This window comes from Astatotilapia calliptera, chromosome 10 (assembly GCF_900246225.1).
Source record: "Astatotilapia calliptera chromosome 10, fAstCal1.2, whole genome shotgun sequence".
Taxonomy (NCBI): domain Eukaryota; kingdom Metazoa; phylum Chordata; class Actinopteri; order Cichliformes; family Cichlidae; genus Astatotilapia; species Astatotilapia calliptera.
Genome location: NC_039311.1, coordinates 32,596,794 through 32,613,851, shown reverse-complemented (window position 1 = coordinate 32,613,851; position 17,058 = coordinate 32,596,794). Strand labels below are relative to the sequence as shown.

The following is a 17,058-nucleotide window of genomic DNA, read 5'->3' as shown; positions in this document are numbered from 1 at the left end:
ACCATAGGGGGCGTGTCCCATTTTGACCTCGGGACTTCCAGGTTATATTCGGCACAGATGTTCCTGTACACTATGATCGGCCACTTGGCTATGGCGTTCCATGTATGCCCTGTCTGCAGGCATCTTGCTGTTATGTGCAGCCTGCAGCTGGGGTCTTGTCTGGTGTGGCAGACCCCAGCCTCCATGGACTTAGAGTTTGTTCCTATGCTGCCATGTTTAGTGTTTTCCAATACACACACACACACACACACACACACACACACACACACACACACACACACACACACACACACACACACACACGTGTATTTTTGACTAATACAGTGAGCCGTCTTTACCAGAAATGACATCTTATTGTCCAGGCTTTCTCAGAGCTAACAATTAGATTCTTTTTCCGACACATGCTGGCAGACAAGCATTCCTGAGTTGCACTTAGAGCATATCTGTGTAGTGGACAGAATTAATATTACACCAACTGCAGACAGTTATTCTGGAGACACAAAAAACAGTCTGTGTGGACTCATTAAGTTTATTTACAGGAGCCGTGCTGTATAAACACGACAGAAAGAAACCTTAAGATTAGAAAGGAAACAAAACTGCAACACGACTACAGCATGTGTGGTGAGCTAACACAAAACAAACACGGATCTCACTCCCACCAAGATAAACTAAGCTTTACACAGTGAACACTTTTATTACTTACTAAACTAAAAATAACCAAAACAAACAAGTAAAATGACGAGATGGACGACAAATAGTGAGTTTCCCTCTAAAAACAAGAGCTGATGCAACATTAAGGTATTTTATTAGGAGGGTGGTGCCTCCATAACTTCTCTCACTACACCCAAGATCTTCAACAAAAAATCAGAAAATTAAGGAACTCATTGAACTAAATTACCAAAGAAAAACTTAAAGCTTATCACAGAACAGAAACAGTGACGATTATAACTGATCCTCTTATGGCCTCTGACAGCGGACTAATCTCTGTGATTGTCCAGGCCCCATCTTATCTTAATGACCTTGTAGTACCATATCACCCTATTAGAGCACTTCGCTCTCGCTCTGCAGGCCTACTTGTTGTTCCTAGAGTATTTAAAAGTAGAATGGGAGGCGGAGCCTTCAGTTTTCAGGCCCCTCTTCTGTGGAACCAGCTTCCAGTTTGGATTCAGGAGACAGACACTATCTCTACTTTCAAGATTAGGCTTCAAACTTTCCTTTTTGCTAAAGCATATAGTTAGGGCTGGACCAGGTGACCCTGAATCCTCCCTTAGTTATGCTGCAATAGACGTAGGCTGCCGGGGATTCCCATGATGCACTGGGTGTTTCTTCTTCACTCACTATGTGTTTATACACCTCTCTGCATTTAATAATTAGTGCTTATTAATCTCTGACTCATCCACAGCGAGTCTTTGTCCTTGAAATAATGAACGTTTATTGTAACGATTGAGGTAGATTTGAGTGTACAATGTTTATTAGAGGCAGCTCTGCTAATCACAGCAGAGGGTGGCACTAGAAGGTGATTAAATCTACAAAGCTTGGTCCTCTGTGGAGCTGGAACCATGATTTCACAGTAATCTGATTACACTTTGAGAGTTCCCGTCAGCCCTGAATCATAGGATATCGCTGCAGGGATCAGCCCATTAAAAACACAGTGACCGTCCAAATCTCAGCATATAAAGTGCAGTTAGTGATAATGTCACTGTGTAGAGCTCACTCTGCCTGCTGCCAGCTGTGGGCAAACACATTTAGATTCATGCTGTGAGATGATTTCTGAAGGCCTGAGAATCAGCTTGATTGGCTCATTTAAAATGAGCTGAATCGACTCCTGAGAGGAAACGGGGCCTGCGATCCTGCCGCGCTCTGCGCTCTAATCACACCTTCAGACTGTGAGGTAAAACCTACTGCAGTGCTTCGCTTTCTGCCTGTCGGTGTCACAGATTTGCTTCTATTTGTGTCATCTAAAACCTGCCAACACCTCGTTGCACAGACTCACAGTCTCATCTCTGTAGCAGCATCAGTGCTGGAGGTCTCTATAACCTGCAAATAATCAGCACCGCCCTTCCTGTGTCTGTTTCTTCACAGGACAACTGTGAGCACTAACTGTCCTTTATAATAGTAATTAAAACTAAAAGCAAAGTGCCATTGTTATAAACTCCAGTCACATATATTAGTGACAGCTCTGGAGTCACACCAGTTTACATCACGGACTCACAGGGAGTAAAAGCAGCCTTCACAAATCAATATGTATTAAATACTTTGGACTTTTAGACCAATAAAATTCTGAGGTGTGTTTTCAACAGCGGCTTTAGCAGGCGAGAACATTTATCACACAGTAAGCACAAAAGTTGAAGCATTGGAATATTTGTAAGGTGGTTCTTGAGACCACTCTTTGTGTTCTGAGCTAAATTGGGGGCTCATCCGAGATTTGTGCATCCTATAAACTTTGCTTGTTCAATGATGCTGCTTTTAAGTGAAGTGTCGATGTATTTTGGTTTGATGACTTATTAGCCTTTATTAGCTGCAGCGGGAGTTTAAATATAAAAGGTTTTCATTGGCTAATCAGTTTATTAAAGTATAATTACGGATGAGGGTGGAAGTCCTCAATCTAAGCAAGTGTAGTAAATTTGAAGAGGGGCAGAGGGAGCAGGCCTCTCAGGTACAGCCTGATGCGGCGCTAGAGACTCAGCTTCCTTTGCACACCTGCCCTTCACCGATTAATTGATCAGCTCCCACTCCAAGTCGCTGATCAGCCTGTAATTGAGCTTCCGGTAGTTTTTGGGGTGAATCTGTCGCTGCCGCCACACCTCCTCATACAGGCTGCGTATGACCATAGGCAGCAGTGGGAAGCCAGCGGTGCGAGCCAGTGTGTTGCAGTACTCCCACTGATCCTGGTCCAAGATCAGCAGGTGGCGATGCTGGACTCCCCGCTCCAGCTTCTCCTGCAGCTCCCGCCGGACCTCATCCTCCATCTGAACTCGAGAGGGTAACGTGACCGAGCCCTCCAACACGGCCAGGGCGAACTGGACCTGCAGCGATAGAAGACAAACGAACCTAACAACCGAAGCTACCTAACAAACGGCATTCAAACCAGAGTAAGTCCGCTCTGCTTCTTAGAAAGTCGACACTGGGACTGCTGCAGTGGAGAACAGTGGGTATGACGGTACACTGCCGCTCACCTGGCAGTTGAAGTTGGGGAAGGGGCAGATGATCTTGCAGATGCCGATGAAAAAGAGCGAGGGGAAGGCGGGTGGCACCAGAAAGCGGTACAGAGGTGACATCATCTGGTCCTGGATGTCCACACCCAGCTGGGCTGCGTCCAAGAACGGAAACCTGAAGTTATACCCGGTGCAGAACATCAGGACATCCGCCTCCGTCACCGAGCCGTCCTGGAACCCATCACAGTGTCAAATACAACCAACCAATCACAGGAGGCGTCTGCTTGAACTTTATTATATGCAGTGGCTTGCAAAAGTATTCGGCCCCCTTGAACTTTCCCACATTTTGTCACATTACAGCCACAAACATGAATCAATGTTATTGGACTTCCAGGTGAAAGACCAACACAAAGCGGTGCACACGTGAGAAGTGGAACCAAAATCATACATGATTCAAACATCTTTTACAAATAAATAACTGCAAAGTGGGGTGTGCGTAATTATTCAGCCCCTTTGGTCTGAGTGCAGTCAGTTGCACATAGACGTTGCCTGATGAGTGCTAATGACTAAATAGAGAGCACCTGTGTGTAATCTAACGTCAGTACAAATACAGCTGCTCTGTGACGGCCTCAGAGGTTGTCTGAGAGAATATGGAGAGCAACAACACCATGAAGTCCAAAGAACACAGCAGACAGGTCAGGGATAAAGTTACTGAGAAATTTAAAGCAGGCTGAGGCTACAAAAAGATTTCCCAAGCCTTGAACATCCCACGGAGCACTGTTCAAGCGATCATTCAGAAAGGGAAGGAGTATGGCACAACTGTAAAGCTACCAAGACAAGGCCGTCCACCTAAACTCACAGGCCGAACAAGGAGAGCTGATCAGAAATGCAGCCAAGAGGCCCATGGTGACTCTGGACGAGCTGCAGAGATCTACAGCTCAGGTGGGGGAATCTGTCCACAGGACAACTATTAGTCGTGCACTGCACAAAGTTGGCCTTTATGGAAGAGCGGCAAGAAGAAAGCCATTGTTAACAGAAAACCATAAGAAGTCCTGTTTGCAGTTTGCCACAAGCCATGTGGGGGACACAGCAAACATGTGGAAGAAGCTGCTCTGGTCAGATGAGACCAAAATGCAAACACTATGTGTGGAAAACTAACACTGCACATCACTCTGAACACACCATCCCCACTGTCAGATATGGTGGTGGCAGCATCATGCTCTGGGGGGGCTTCTCTTCAGCAGGGACAGGGAAGCTGGTCAGAGTTGATGGGAAGATGGATGGAGCCAAATACAGGACAGTCTTGGAAGAAAAGACTTGAGACTGGGGCGGAGGTTCAGCTTCCAGCAGGACAACGACCCTAAACATAAAGCCAGGGCAACAATGGGACGGTTTAAAACAAAACATATCCATGTGTTAGAACGGCCCAGTCAAAGTCCAGATCTAAATCCAATCCAGAATCTGTGGCAAGATCTGAAAACTGCTGTTCACAAACACTGTCCATCTAATCTGACTGAGCTGGAGGGCCGAATACTTTCACAAGCCACTGTCTCAGGTGGACTTCCTGCAGTGGAGGATTAATACAGTTGAGGTCAGTCACCTGGAAGCGAATTCTGCCGTCGTCCTCGACGGCCTCTACTGAGCTGGACTGTTGAATCCCATCAGGCAGAGGGAAGGTGATCCGAGGGCGGCGGTGACTCAGAGTCACCTGTGAGATGAAGAAAGAAAAACACGCCGTGAGTCTAAAGCTCCGTCACACGCTTTCTGCACTCGCTGCTCGTCCCAGGCTGCAGTTATGCAGCGTAACCTGCTGTTAACTTCTTTAAAGACACAATTATACGTCTTTGCTCTCGCTCCTCTTCCTCCTGCTCTCTAACCAGAGGCTTCCTGTGGCTTTGTCAAACAGTTAATACAAATGTAGGAACATGCACCCTCTGTCTATCACCTGGCACCTTCCTCCCATCAGAGGAGGAACCCACTGGTGCCCAGCTCGTCAGGCATTCTGGTAGGTCAACTAAAATATGCAAGAAATAAAGATAATAATAATAAAAATAATACATCTGCATGCAGATGTTAGTTGTTACCTGGGCACCCACATTGGCCAACTCGAGGGAAATATCCAGACCTGATGCTTTGGCTCCCAGAACGACCACCGACTGACCCGCAAACGGCTCCGCGAATCGATACGAGTGACTGTGGAGCACTTTCCCTGCACACAGAGAGGCACACTGGTTCTAGAATGGATCACTGGGAGGGATGCTCTGTGCAGCGGTGACAGCTGTTCCAGAGTAGGCGGGGTAAAAGTTGTCCCACAAGGCTGGCCGACATGATAGACGATGGGCAGGGCTGTGAATACTCAAGACTGTGTTTATTGAACGCAGTATGGAGAAGAACAACGAGAATTAAGAGACCTGGTGACCAGTGATGGACGTTAGACCAGCTGTAAAACTGGAGGCAGTTTGTTCGCACTAACCACAACAACTACCATCTTCATCTGATGCGGCCCCCCTGGCGCCAGCTGGATGCTCAAGGCAAAAGCTGACGGGAATAACACAACTCTCCGTTAGATAACAAAACAGCTGCTGTGACTCCTCATTCAAGGTCACCGGCGCCGACCGAAGATTGCTGACTTTTGCATAACCGGGTGAAGGGACACTTTCTCTCCGCTGAACACGGAACACGCACGCATGTACACTGATGCAGACCTACACTCACCTCCACCCCCTCCAAACGCCTTCGAAGCTTATGTCTTTATGTTGTGAGATGTGCTGATTCGTGTGTTGAGGTGTATTTTTCTGTTCTCAAACTGATCTCCCTGTTGGAGCTCAGTCTGGGAGGAGTTCTTTTCTTCTCCTCGTCTTTCCTCATGTTGTGCATTTTCCATGGTTTCGGTGCGGGTGGCTGCTCGTGGGGTCGACCGGCCAGAGCTACCTAGCCTGACCGGTCTCCTCAATGTGATGTTTGTGCATTGTATATACGGTCGGCAGGGTGTCTATCTTAATTGCCCCTTGGAGATAAATAAAGTCTCTCTGACTGACTTGGCTGAGCTGCCTGTTGAACTTTCATTCAAACTTCTTTGGTGTCCAGAAGCCTCTGAAACCTCTGATTTTACCAACTGACTGAAACACGAAGGTTTCCCGGAGGTGTCTGAACACACCCGGAGGTACGCTTTGTGGGGATTCAGCACAAAATGAGAACAATGCTGGTGTGTCTAACCAGCCGCACGAACATTCCTGAAGCTCACACCGATGCGGCTCAGTTTGAAGTGTCACGATCTGCTGTGAACTCGCAAAACTGTCCACACCTTCAGTGTGCAGCAGACAGAAAGGAGAGGACTGAGCTCTGAGCGCAGTCCTTCCGCTGATCCAATCTAGCACCAGCGAACCTCGATTTACTAAACTGACACAGATTAATGCTAATCACGACTGAGTGTTTACAGATGTTACTGAGGCTTAAACACAAGAATAAACCTGATGAAGTCATCAGCAGTTCACTGCATTCATTCAATCTCCTCAGAAAAACTAATTTCTATCATATCAGGAACTTTTCATTAAAATACTTGCATGTTGTAAAAGCTTTGTTTTTGTTATGAAGGCATAAATGTTTGTTTTACCTTTAAAGTTCTCGATGCCTGGTATGAGTGGGATGTGAGGGTCTGAGTAGTGCCTTTAAAACAGACGAGAATAAGAGTCAAAATAATAAGAGCCGCTGAAGCAGGTGAACTCAGAGCTTTGGCACCCTCAAGTGGCAGCAGGGGGCAGAGGCTTTTATTCTGAAGTAAAGCCTACAGAGTCATTTCAAAATAAAATGCTCACCTTCAAATTAAGAGCTTTAATACACACTTTGTAACTTTCTGCTTTTGGATAAAATCTTTTTCTTTCTCCAAAACACAAAATCTTAGACTTCACAAGATTCACACTTTTATTTGTAAATGTCAACATTTAAAGACTTTTAAAAAAAGACATCGTATTAAAGTTGCACTCTGGAATAATTAGTGAATGCAAATATGTTGAATCGCAGCCACACGCTGACCAGGTGTTACGGCTCATTAGCCAATGAGATGCTGTAGTTTAACCTTTGATTTAATGAAACTTTAAACTACGTCTGAGACCATCAACTCATGGGCGAAGTGTTGGTCACAGAACCAGATTCATATGTTTCTGCACTATTACTTTTATTTGCCATCGCCCCCTGCTGGTCATTAGAACGCAGTGTGTGATCTCACCCCGAGCAGACGAAGACAGAGTCAAACATCTCAGTTTTCTGATGACCTGAAGAATCAGATGATGTCACTTCCCACGCCGTCCTCTCCTCCACCTCGCCCTCTGTCGTCACATTGACGGGCTTCACGCTTTCCACGACAGTGTTGAACTGACAAAAAGAGTCACAGTGAGGAAAGTGGCGCCGCGGGAGGTTTACTTTTGTATTGTATCATATTTGAGACAAATCAGATCTCTTAGAAAATTCAAGGCGAGCAGATTTTTATTGACGGAGCTGAAATCGTCTCCAAGTCTCTGATGATCCTGGGGTCCACACCGGTGGCAGGTACTCAGGTGTTGGCTTTATACTAGAGAGCAGTTTAGTCATATTAGAAACTCCATCAGTGACGAAGCATCAGGCTGTTCCTGGATGCAGCGATGTTTCCTTATGTTTAACACCCTGTTACAGCCAATCAGATCACTGTCACGGCTTCATAAACCAGAACTAAAAAAACTCAGGACAACAAACCACAATCACACTTGTTTCTTTCAGGGATTCTGAAAAATAACCAGCCACGTAACATTAACCAGGTCAGGACTACTATTGGATGGATGGACTTTGTGTTTAGTGCTGTGACGTAGTGTTTGTGTAACTGCTGGATCTTTATTTGGGTTTTATGGTTTATTTAATACAGCGTGTGCCTGCAGAGGGAAGATAAATGAGATGATGAATAAAGAAAAAGGAAATGAAAACTTTGTTTTGAGTTTGAGTTCGGTGTGTCACACCAGGCTTTATGAACAGCTTTCATTAAGCCTGAGGAAGCAACACCGCTGGTACATTTTCATGTACAAAGCATGCTGGGTAATCGCCTTGATTATCTTTATTGCCTATGAACAGCTGTTAGGATTGTCGCTCGTGTTTCTGGTACCAGGAGTTAAAACAGAAAGTTCAAACGAACGAAAGCTGCTTTTATCCAGCTGGGAAACTTGAAACCTCAGATCTTCTACTGCAGAGTGCGTCTGTGATCCTGATCAGGTCTCTGTTGAACCAGATTTTACTCTCTTGGTTAAATACAAGAAGCAGTCGAGCTGGTTGGAGCCTCGCTTCAGACTGTGGCTCGGAGTTAACATCTCCATGGTCACGGCTGTGGTCTTTCCCACAAACTCCACACTCTTACTTTTTACAGATGCAGACATTTTTCAATTTTCAATCCAATCAATGTTATTTAAAACAACAGCTGCCTCCAGGCGCTTTATATTGTAAAGACTCTACAATAAAACAAAGAAAGGAATAAAACATTACTGAGTCGAAATTTTCCTTTCTGCACTCGAAGGGCATTAAATACAAAATGCTGCCATCGATAAAGATTTTAACTGAATCGTAAAGTCTACACGTATCACAAAGCAGCCACCTGCACCCTTCACTACATGACATCACAGACTGTGTTATGAGAGCCAGCAGCTTAAATCTGACTCAGAAGAATCCCGGGCGACTCACCCGGATGTGAGGCCGGATGCTGTGGCTCTGGCAGTACCTCTCCAGGTACCTCTGGACCTCCTGATGGGGCAGGAAGCTGCTAAGCTGGGGTTCAAAGGGGAAGTCCGGGAACATCATCACCTCCTTCGGCAGGTTGGTCCTGTCGGAATATCAGAAAACATTAACTGCGAGCACAGAAAGGAAACTTCACTGCAGCTCAGCCTTTCTCTCATGTTCATGTCAATGTAGGAGACTGCAGAGAGAACGAGCCCACAGGAAAGGACCAGAAACAACTGTGACTTTAGGCTTTAGTCGAGTCAGGACTGAAGCGTTAAGGATGACTTTACAACATAAATTATGCAAAGCTGCTCTAGTGAAACGTGGAGCCGGCCCTCGCAGCGAGCCCATCGATGGTGTGCAGACAGGTGAGCCTACCTGAGGTCTCTGTACATGCTGCTGTGCACCGGCAGCCCGTTATCAAGCTTTCCAACACGTTCGTCGTAACACCAGGTGCCGCCTACGTTTTCAGAGAGCTCGAACACCACCGGAGGAGCGAAGCGGCCTGAACGGGACAGGATGTGCCTGGCCGCGCAGAGTCCGGCTGCTCCGGCACCGACCACCGCCACCCGCTGCAACATCAGGTCTGTGCTGGTGACTCCACCTGAACTGAGCACGGAGACACAAACGCTCGAGATGAGGTCTGGTTATCACAGTGAGTAAACAGCTAATAATGAGTGTGCATGCTGTATGAATACAGTACGTGCTGATCTGCTCCACCTCATTTCCTGTTGTAAATCTATGTTCCAGTGCTACGTGCTCACATCAAACACAGCACACAGACGGATAACTAGGTGATAACTGATTAATGTGAAATATTTCCGAGCATCAAAATGATCATTTTGCTGGTTTTGGCTTTGCGCTCCAGAAGAAGCCCCGCCCACCTGCTGATTAAATGTTCTGTTTATGAGGGGCAGCCAATCAGAAGAAAACTGGCATAAAGAGGCAGGAGTTGAAACTAGCGGAACTGAAGCTCTGATTATTTTGAACCCTGTTAGAGTCAAAGAATAAAAGGTATGTGAGTCTAAAGGTCACAGGTGACGCTGTGACTCTAATTTACAGTTTAACCCAGCCTGGACTTGGACCTGCAGGCTGCCACTTTACAGTCCGAGCCATTAGCTCCGCTCCTCCACACTTCACAGATGAGCAAATATGAACAACTCCCTTATCAGAATGCTAACAAGCTAACTCAGCCACAGTTTCATAAATCACGTTTATTCAACCCCATATTGCAAACTGCGCATGCCCACACCAGGCGGCCACAAACTTTTTAAGTCTACCTGTCAGTGCAGATCGCTCCGTTGCTACATTAAAGTCGGCACTTTTAAACAAAACACCCCGATTAATCAGTGATGATGAAGAAACAAGGAGTTACCGTCGTCCCGCTCAACCGTTTCCCGTCCCGGTGTCCGCGGAAATCAGCGAAAACATCGCTTAAACGTTAGCTAACTGAACCGCTGGGCGTCCATCCAGGTACCGAGGCACGACTCACGTCTCAACACCGCTCGGTTACCGCACAACGGCCCTGGTGTTACGGAGAAAACGGTCCCGTGTCTTCCGCTAACGTAATCAAAAAACTTCCGGAGTCCTTCACAATAAAAGCAGATAAGGACGTTTAGCGCCAGAAAACGGCAAAAATAATATTTTATTTTATTCTATTTTCAATACATTTTAGCTTCATTTAGTTTCCTGAGTGGATTTACTTTACTCAGATGTATTATTATGATTTTGTTTCCTCTGTTACATTTTATTGCTGGTATTATTTTATTTATCTATCGAACTATTTGTGTATTTATTTTAGCTGAACAGTCCTCCGATCAACGCTTCCTGTTTTTAGATAAACGGACTTTATTATTTTGAAAAAATAGTTCGATGATAGTTTAGGTTTTAGTGTATTAACCATCCTATTACGGCTGCTTGTCGTGTCAGTATTTAACAAAAATGACTTAAACTACATGTCCGGGTTTCTTTTGAAGTTAATTTTATAATAAAATGTTTGTTAGCTGTATCAGCCAGCTGACCTCTGAGAATGGTGTTTGCACTCCTCACTGCACGTTCAGTCCTCGGTCCTTCATCCGTTTTGGTTCCCGCTGCTTTAGATGTCCTGTCATAAACACGCGCTTACACTCTTACAGGTGAGAGCAGCAGGTAACAACGCACCCTCAGTCAATAAACAGAGGGTCCAGGAGGGCTCTCTGTCTGTGTTTGTGCTCAAGGCTCTGCAGCCAGGGATGCTTTGTCTTGTTGCTCTGCTCTTTTCCACCGGATCTGTTTTCGGGATCTAAATCTAACGGGATCTAAAAATAGAAAAGAAATATTGAGTTTCCTCTTTAAATGCACATCATGAGCCACCCTGGTGGCGGTCAGAGGGCCCGGTGGCGCCAGTGTCCGGCAGCCTCGCCTCTGTCAGTGCGCCCCAGGGTGGCTGTGGCTACAATGTAGCTGCCATCACCAGTGTGTGAATGGGTGGATGACTGGATATGTAAAGCGCTTTGGGGTCCTTAGGGACGAGTAAAGTGCTATATATAAATACAGGCCATTTACCATTTACCCTCACTGAATCACTGTTTAATGCTCTGCTGTAGAAGTGACGATGGAGGGAAACTTTGTGATGAAGTGAGATCTTGTTCATGTGACCTGCATCAGAGCACCTCCTCTTTCCCTCACGTCAGGATATTTCAGGTCAAGGAAAAGTGGTTAGGAAAAGGAGGTAGGTCATTGTTGTTATTGAGCAGACTAACTCAAAGAAAGCCTGCATAACTTTATTGGTTTAATCAACACGCAAACAGAAACAAACTCTTCACATTTCAAACATTTTATTAGAACAAAGGATGAAAACAGGCCGAGCCACTCCCCTCTCCCGGAACACTTCAGTCACACTCAGGTGATCGCTGCAGATAAAAGCACGCCCCCATCAGGCAGGAGCTCACTCTGCAGCTGAGCAGCAGGACTTTAAATGAAAACCTCTGCTGCCTTTTTGTTTTCAGTCTGTTCCTGCTGAGACCATAGGACTGACAAGTTCCAGGAAATAGTTACATCCATAAATCCAGGAGAAATTTTAGCTTGAAAGCTTGATGCTTCCCATCAGCTGATCAGCTCCCACCTCAGTTCCTCCCCCACGGTCTTTAATGTTCACGTGAATGGAGAAATAACCTCGGTATCCCAGCAGCACTCCAACTCCGTCGTCATTTTGCGGCAGCATTGCCGTGCGGCGGGGCCGTCTGTGGCTGCGCCTGCGTTTGCTCAGCGAGCGCCTGCTGCAGCCGCATGCGTTTTCGTGAGTAGTGCTGCCAGTGCAGCAGCTGCTGCTCGTCGATGAACTTGGCGCACTGAGCGTTCACCAGCTCCTTCCTGAAGTGCTCGTACTGCAGCAGCTCCAGCATGTGCAGGCAGTGGGGGTACCTGCAGGGGGCGGAGTCACAGAGCAGAGGTCAGCTGACAGAAGGGTTTACAAACATCACAACTTTATCCTCAAAGAGAAAATCATCTAAACTGAGGATCAAACACGTCGCCGTACTTGAGGAACTTGGCATACTCAGGCTCCTTCCAGTACAGCAGGTACTTCAGGTAGTTGATGAAGGATCTGTCCCTCAGGATGCCTCTCTGAGCCAGAACTGGAAACAAACACACAAAACCTACGTTAAACTCTGGCAAATGTGAAGCTGCGAGTTTCTGATCACAGAGTCACTCACAGTTCAGGTAGTTGGGATTCGCCAAACACTGGACGAACTCGAGCTCCAACTGGAAACGGTTCCTGGCCTGCTCGTCTGCACCGGGAAGCACACGAGTTAATCAGCAACACGACATTCAAACCCACAGCACAGATTATCCTGAGATCATCAGGAGCACATGCTTTTAACTTCTATTATTTAATTACATTAAATCTAAACCTCAATAATATCTCGAAGGATTCAATCCACACTACACACACGCCAACGTAACACACCCACGAGAACGCATGTTTCTATACCAGACTCCATTAGAAAAAAAGCAATTTAGAGGCACATTGTTTTAATTCAACCTGCAAACTTTAAACAGGCAGCTCGGAAATTAAATTTAATATAAGGATGAATTATTGAGAGCCGAATTAAAGAGCGAGTCTCGGAGTACAGTCTTCAGCGTCCATGCCAGGTCATCTTCAAACACACTTACGTTAGCTGATAAATCAGGTTTGTTGTCAATCGGAATAATTTCTTGGGACGTTGTGATCAGGACAGAAAAGGCCGACACTCTGCAGCCTGACTTAAAGCTAATCATGAGTGTACCAACGTCTTTAACAACACATTCAATTACATTTAAAAACAACCAGAACCTTTACTCCCTTTAACTCCCTTAAATAAAACTCGTAATCCCAGCGCCGCCAGACTCCATTCAATTTAACGCCGCTTTGTCTGTTTGCGGAATGCTTCGTAGTCAAAGTAGAAAAACAAGACGGAGCACATGTAAATACCATCAGCTGCTCACAGACACGCTTTTAAAGCCAACAAAGTAAAACTTACGGATTTATTTATGGCGTTTTGTCTTACAGGAAATATTAGCCTAGCAGATTAGCATTGACCAAACAATCTGCTACAAACCTGTTTCCATGGCTACAGCCTGAAGGCAGCAGTATGTAGATGAAGGACTTAAATGTCAGATAAACTGTATAAAAACTTAAGAAGCACAAATAAGAACAGAAAGCCGGGTTTTGCCCTTTTCGGGTTTAATCGCCGCCATCAAACGTGTGCAGACTAAAACGTAAAACGTTAAACTTCCGCCTTCGCGACATCCACGTCGCTTTACGCTGCCTGCTGTTCGTTGTTTGGCCTCAAGAGGGAGGCAACAGCAGACAAAAGATAAGCGCCTTCAGACTCCCACAGATATGGAACGCCAGGACTGACATAATGAATTAATAAATACACCATTAAATAATTAATTAAATGTGGCAATAATTAATTAAATAAATATTTACAACTCATTTAATTCAATAATTATTGGCACATTTAATAATTATTGACATATTTAATTAATCCATCCATCCATTCGCTTCCGCTTCTCCTTTTCAGGGTCGCGGGGGGCGCTGGAGCCTATCCCAGCTGTCATAGGGCGAGAGGCGGGGTACACCCTGGACAGGTCGCCAGTCTGTCGCAGGGCCAACACACAGGGACAGTTTTTGTGTCTGTAGGGCTGTTTGATGACGGTTTGGACTCTGGGAGATGAGGACACACCCACATCTGTTCCATACTGCAGCCATTGATGGTGTTACAGCTCTGAGGCAGCTTTGGGGCATCAGACGCACACACTGGAAAACCAGCACCTGGACTTCATGCAGGAGAGACGGCCTCAGTGATTTAGGTTCATAAGCGAGTTCAAACACTTCTGGCCTCTTATCACTTAGATTCCTTAATCTTAACAGTGAATGCATTTAAAGCAGGAACTGCACACCTAGCTGTCAGAAGTTTGGCAGCATGAGTACTGTAAAGTTTTGTAGGGTCCTTGTTAAAAATTCCACAAGCACCACGTTTGTCATATAAAGTTCCATTTTTTACAGTACATTGTTGAAATTATAAACTATATATTCTAGTTGTCCACTTGTCAGTAATCTTTGAGTAAATGGATGTCAGTGATAAATCAGTGGTGATTCACCTGCAAATGTTTTTAACAAACTTTGTTTTTTGTAGAATTCATCGGCAGCTGTGGAGAGATGCATTTGAATATCTTCTGGTTCCACTTTTCCTAACCTGGAAGCTGAGGATGGCTGATTGCTGACAAGGACGCACCTCAGTGCTTATCATGGGTGTTACATCCTCTGTGCAGGAATTCCAAAGAAAACGAGAGCAATGAGCACTCGTTAAGAGCAGCCAGAAATCTGTCCCTTTCTGGCAGCTGTGGAAACGTCCAATAAGAAAGTTTGCATTCTTAGAACAATGCTGGTCATGTGTGATGTGTCATCATATGAGGATATTACATTTTGACCTAATTCTGCTCAATTAAGTGTTTTGATCGTTGATCCAGTACGGCAGCTTTGTGTTGTGCTGCAAGTTAAAAACCATTGTCCTCATGAGCACAGCATCTAACAACTCTCCTTTACAAAAGTCGATTGACTTTAACTGGACACAATGGTTTCCAGTGGGAGCAGTGTTGGGGAGTAACGGAATACATGTACCGCCGTTACGTATTTAAAATACAAAATATGAGTAACTGTATTCCGTTACAGTTACCGTTTAAAAAGGTGGTATTCAGAATACAGTTACTTTGTTGAAATAAATGGATTACACTGCGGTACTTTCCTGTTTCATATTGTCGCGGGTCAGGACTGTTTGGGTTTTGTTTGACAGCTACGTTCTGTTGTTCCAGGCGGCAGGGTTACGGTTGCCATGGTTACAGGGCGACGCTCTCTCTCTCTCTCTGCGACTGTGTGTTTCCTGGGTGAGAGAGGCCTTTTCGTTGTTGTTGTTGTGCTAAGCTAACAGGCAGAATGCTACAAGCATAGCTCTAAAGAATGTAGCATCATGGGCAGTGTAGTCCGTGCTGCAGGGAGAATGGACTGCCATACACGTTATGGGTCTGTGAGCGCGAGGAGGGAGAAAAGGGGGAGTGGAAAGGTACGAGTTGACATCGAGGAAAAACGGGAGCTGGAAGCATGTAAATATAATAATAACCACTGCAGCCAAGAAGAGAGCCTGACGAGCCCAGTTGTAAGTAAGCTATTAAGACTCGACTGTACACCGTGTTCGTGTTTTCCTCCGAAAACAACAAGTTCTGTTGGAGCAGCCTTTCAACGCCTCTCTCTGTCTCTCGCAAGAAAAGTTGACCCACACAACAAAGTAAAGCTATTTTTCGGCTACGAGCCGACAGGGACCCCGCCGTATTAGTCAGAGGTCCCTTTACTACAGTTCAGAGTCGCGGACCTTCAGTAATAGTAATAAATCACACAGCAATAGTACATTCACGTAGTTGTAAAAAGCATGATAATATATTAAGTAATCCAAAGTATTCAGAATACGTTACTGTCATTGAGTAACGTAACAGAATACGTTACAGAATACATTTTGGGGCATGTAATCTGTAATCTGTAATGGAAAAAGTAACCTTCCCAACACTGGTGAAGAGATACATTCATCACTCATCACTGACACCGGAGAAGTCACCTGGATGAGTGAAAAAACAATTTTCCATGGAAAATCCAGAGGAACTGAACTTTGTTGTTTCTTTGGGCTCAATTTCAGCTCTAGCAGCATCTCTCAGAAGAAAACGGTTTTCCCAATTATCAGATGAAAAGATTGTTGAACCAGGTGGTATTCTCTGGAGTTGAAATGCAGTTTATTAAATTGGAATTCAAAAATGAATTTACAAATACAGATTTTATTCTACAATTCATTAATTAAGCACAGAACTTTTTATTTCGATGCGCGTGGCTCTTGTGGTCCTCCATACAGCCTGGTGTAACAGAGTTAGAAAATAGCTTAATGAATTTCCTCAAAATTGATGTGCTTTGTGAATAGTTGGAGCCACCTGGTGGACAAACACAGCAACTGCAACTGTTAAGGTTCCAAATTGCTGCACAGCGCATGCCTCAGCAAAGGAAAAAAACTCCCAAGCTGGTGGTAGGTGCTAGTGAGCGATACTGTTGTCAATTTTGTAATTGTATTAATGAAAACACCCTCATAGTGGTAATTGTCAACATGTATTTTGATTGTAAGCAGTACTAGCATGTATCCCGAAAGTTACAGGCATTTTGATGCATGGGTAGTAACTTTATTCACGAGTAGCATTTTTAGTTAGCATGCTAAGCTAATACTCGTTAGCTAGTCGGGTGCTTTTTGACTTGCACTCAGCTCTAATGCTTCTCTATGAGATTGTGATTGTTCTAATTCTTTTTAACAGAACTGAATGTTGCAGTTGCTTTGCAGATTGTTAATGAAGACTGTGTGCTGTTTTCTTTGTACCAGTTGCCAGAATAAAGAGGGAGCCCAGAGTAAGGGCAAGTCCAGCGTTGCAGTGCCGTCCTTTCTACATGGGCATATCACACCACATGCACCATAGACTCTCAGAACAGCAACAGCTACACTGGCATCAGTTAAACTTCAGCTGATATCACTTCAATATAAAACAGACGTTTTGGACATCAAGTCCAAGCTTCTGTTTGTTTCTGTTCTAACTTTAGTTCATTTTGGAAGATTTTTGTTTA

General features: G+C 45.0%; 2 protein-coding genes across 5 annotated transcripts; both read right to left on the bottom strand.

Annotated features, from left to right (window-relative positions):
- Window positions 1–2,545: 2,545 nt before the first annotated feature.
- Window positions 2,546–11,155, bottom strand: LOC113030867 (flavin-containing monooxygenase FMO GS-OX4). 4 transcript variants are annotated; one of them, XM_026182623.1, is made up of 9 exons: window positions 10,910–11,155; window positions 9,267–9,497; window positions 8,853–8,991; window positions 7,381–7,526; window positions 6,769–6,821; window positions 5,240–5,364; window positions 4,756–4,863; window positions 3,177–3,386; window positions 2,546–3,026 (listed from the first exon to the last, which is right to left on the bottom strand). In XM_026182623.1, exons 2-9 carry the CDS (start codon window positions 9,467–9,469, stop codon window positions 2,715–2,717), a joined length of 1,296 nt encoding a protein of 431 aa, XP_026038408.1. In that variant the 5' UTR covers window positions 9,470–9,497; window positions 10,910–11,155; the 3' UTR covers window positions 2,546–2,714. The 4 variants fall into 4 exon arrangements, with proteins under 4 accessions (XP_026038408.1, XP_026038406.1, XP_026038410.1 ...); XM_026182621.1 differs by lacking the exon at window positions 10,910–11,155 and adding an exon at window positions 10,264–10,448; XM_026182625.1 differs by lacking the exon at window positions 10,910–11,155 and adding an exon at window positions 10,264–10,448 and having other exon boundaries at window positions 5,252–5,364.
- Window positions 11,156–11,634: 479 nt separating this feature from the next.
- On the bottom strand, window positions 11,635–13,713 carry med31 (mediator complex subunit 31). Its single transcript, XM_026181970.1, has 4 exons — window positions 13,466–13,713; window positions 12,581–12,655; window positions 12,406–12,502; window positions 11,635–12,290 (listed from the first exon to the last, which is right to left on the bottom strand). The coding sequence occupies exons 1-4, from the start codon at window positions 13,473–13,475 to the stop codon at window positions 12,074–12,076; spliced, it is 399 nt and encodes a 132-aa protein (XP_026037755.1). The 5' UTR covers window positions 13,476–13,713; the 3' UTR covers window positions 11,635–12,073.
- Window positions 13,714–17,058: the final 3,345 nt, after the last annotated feature.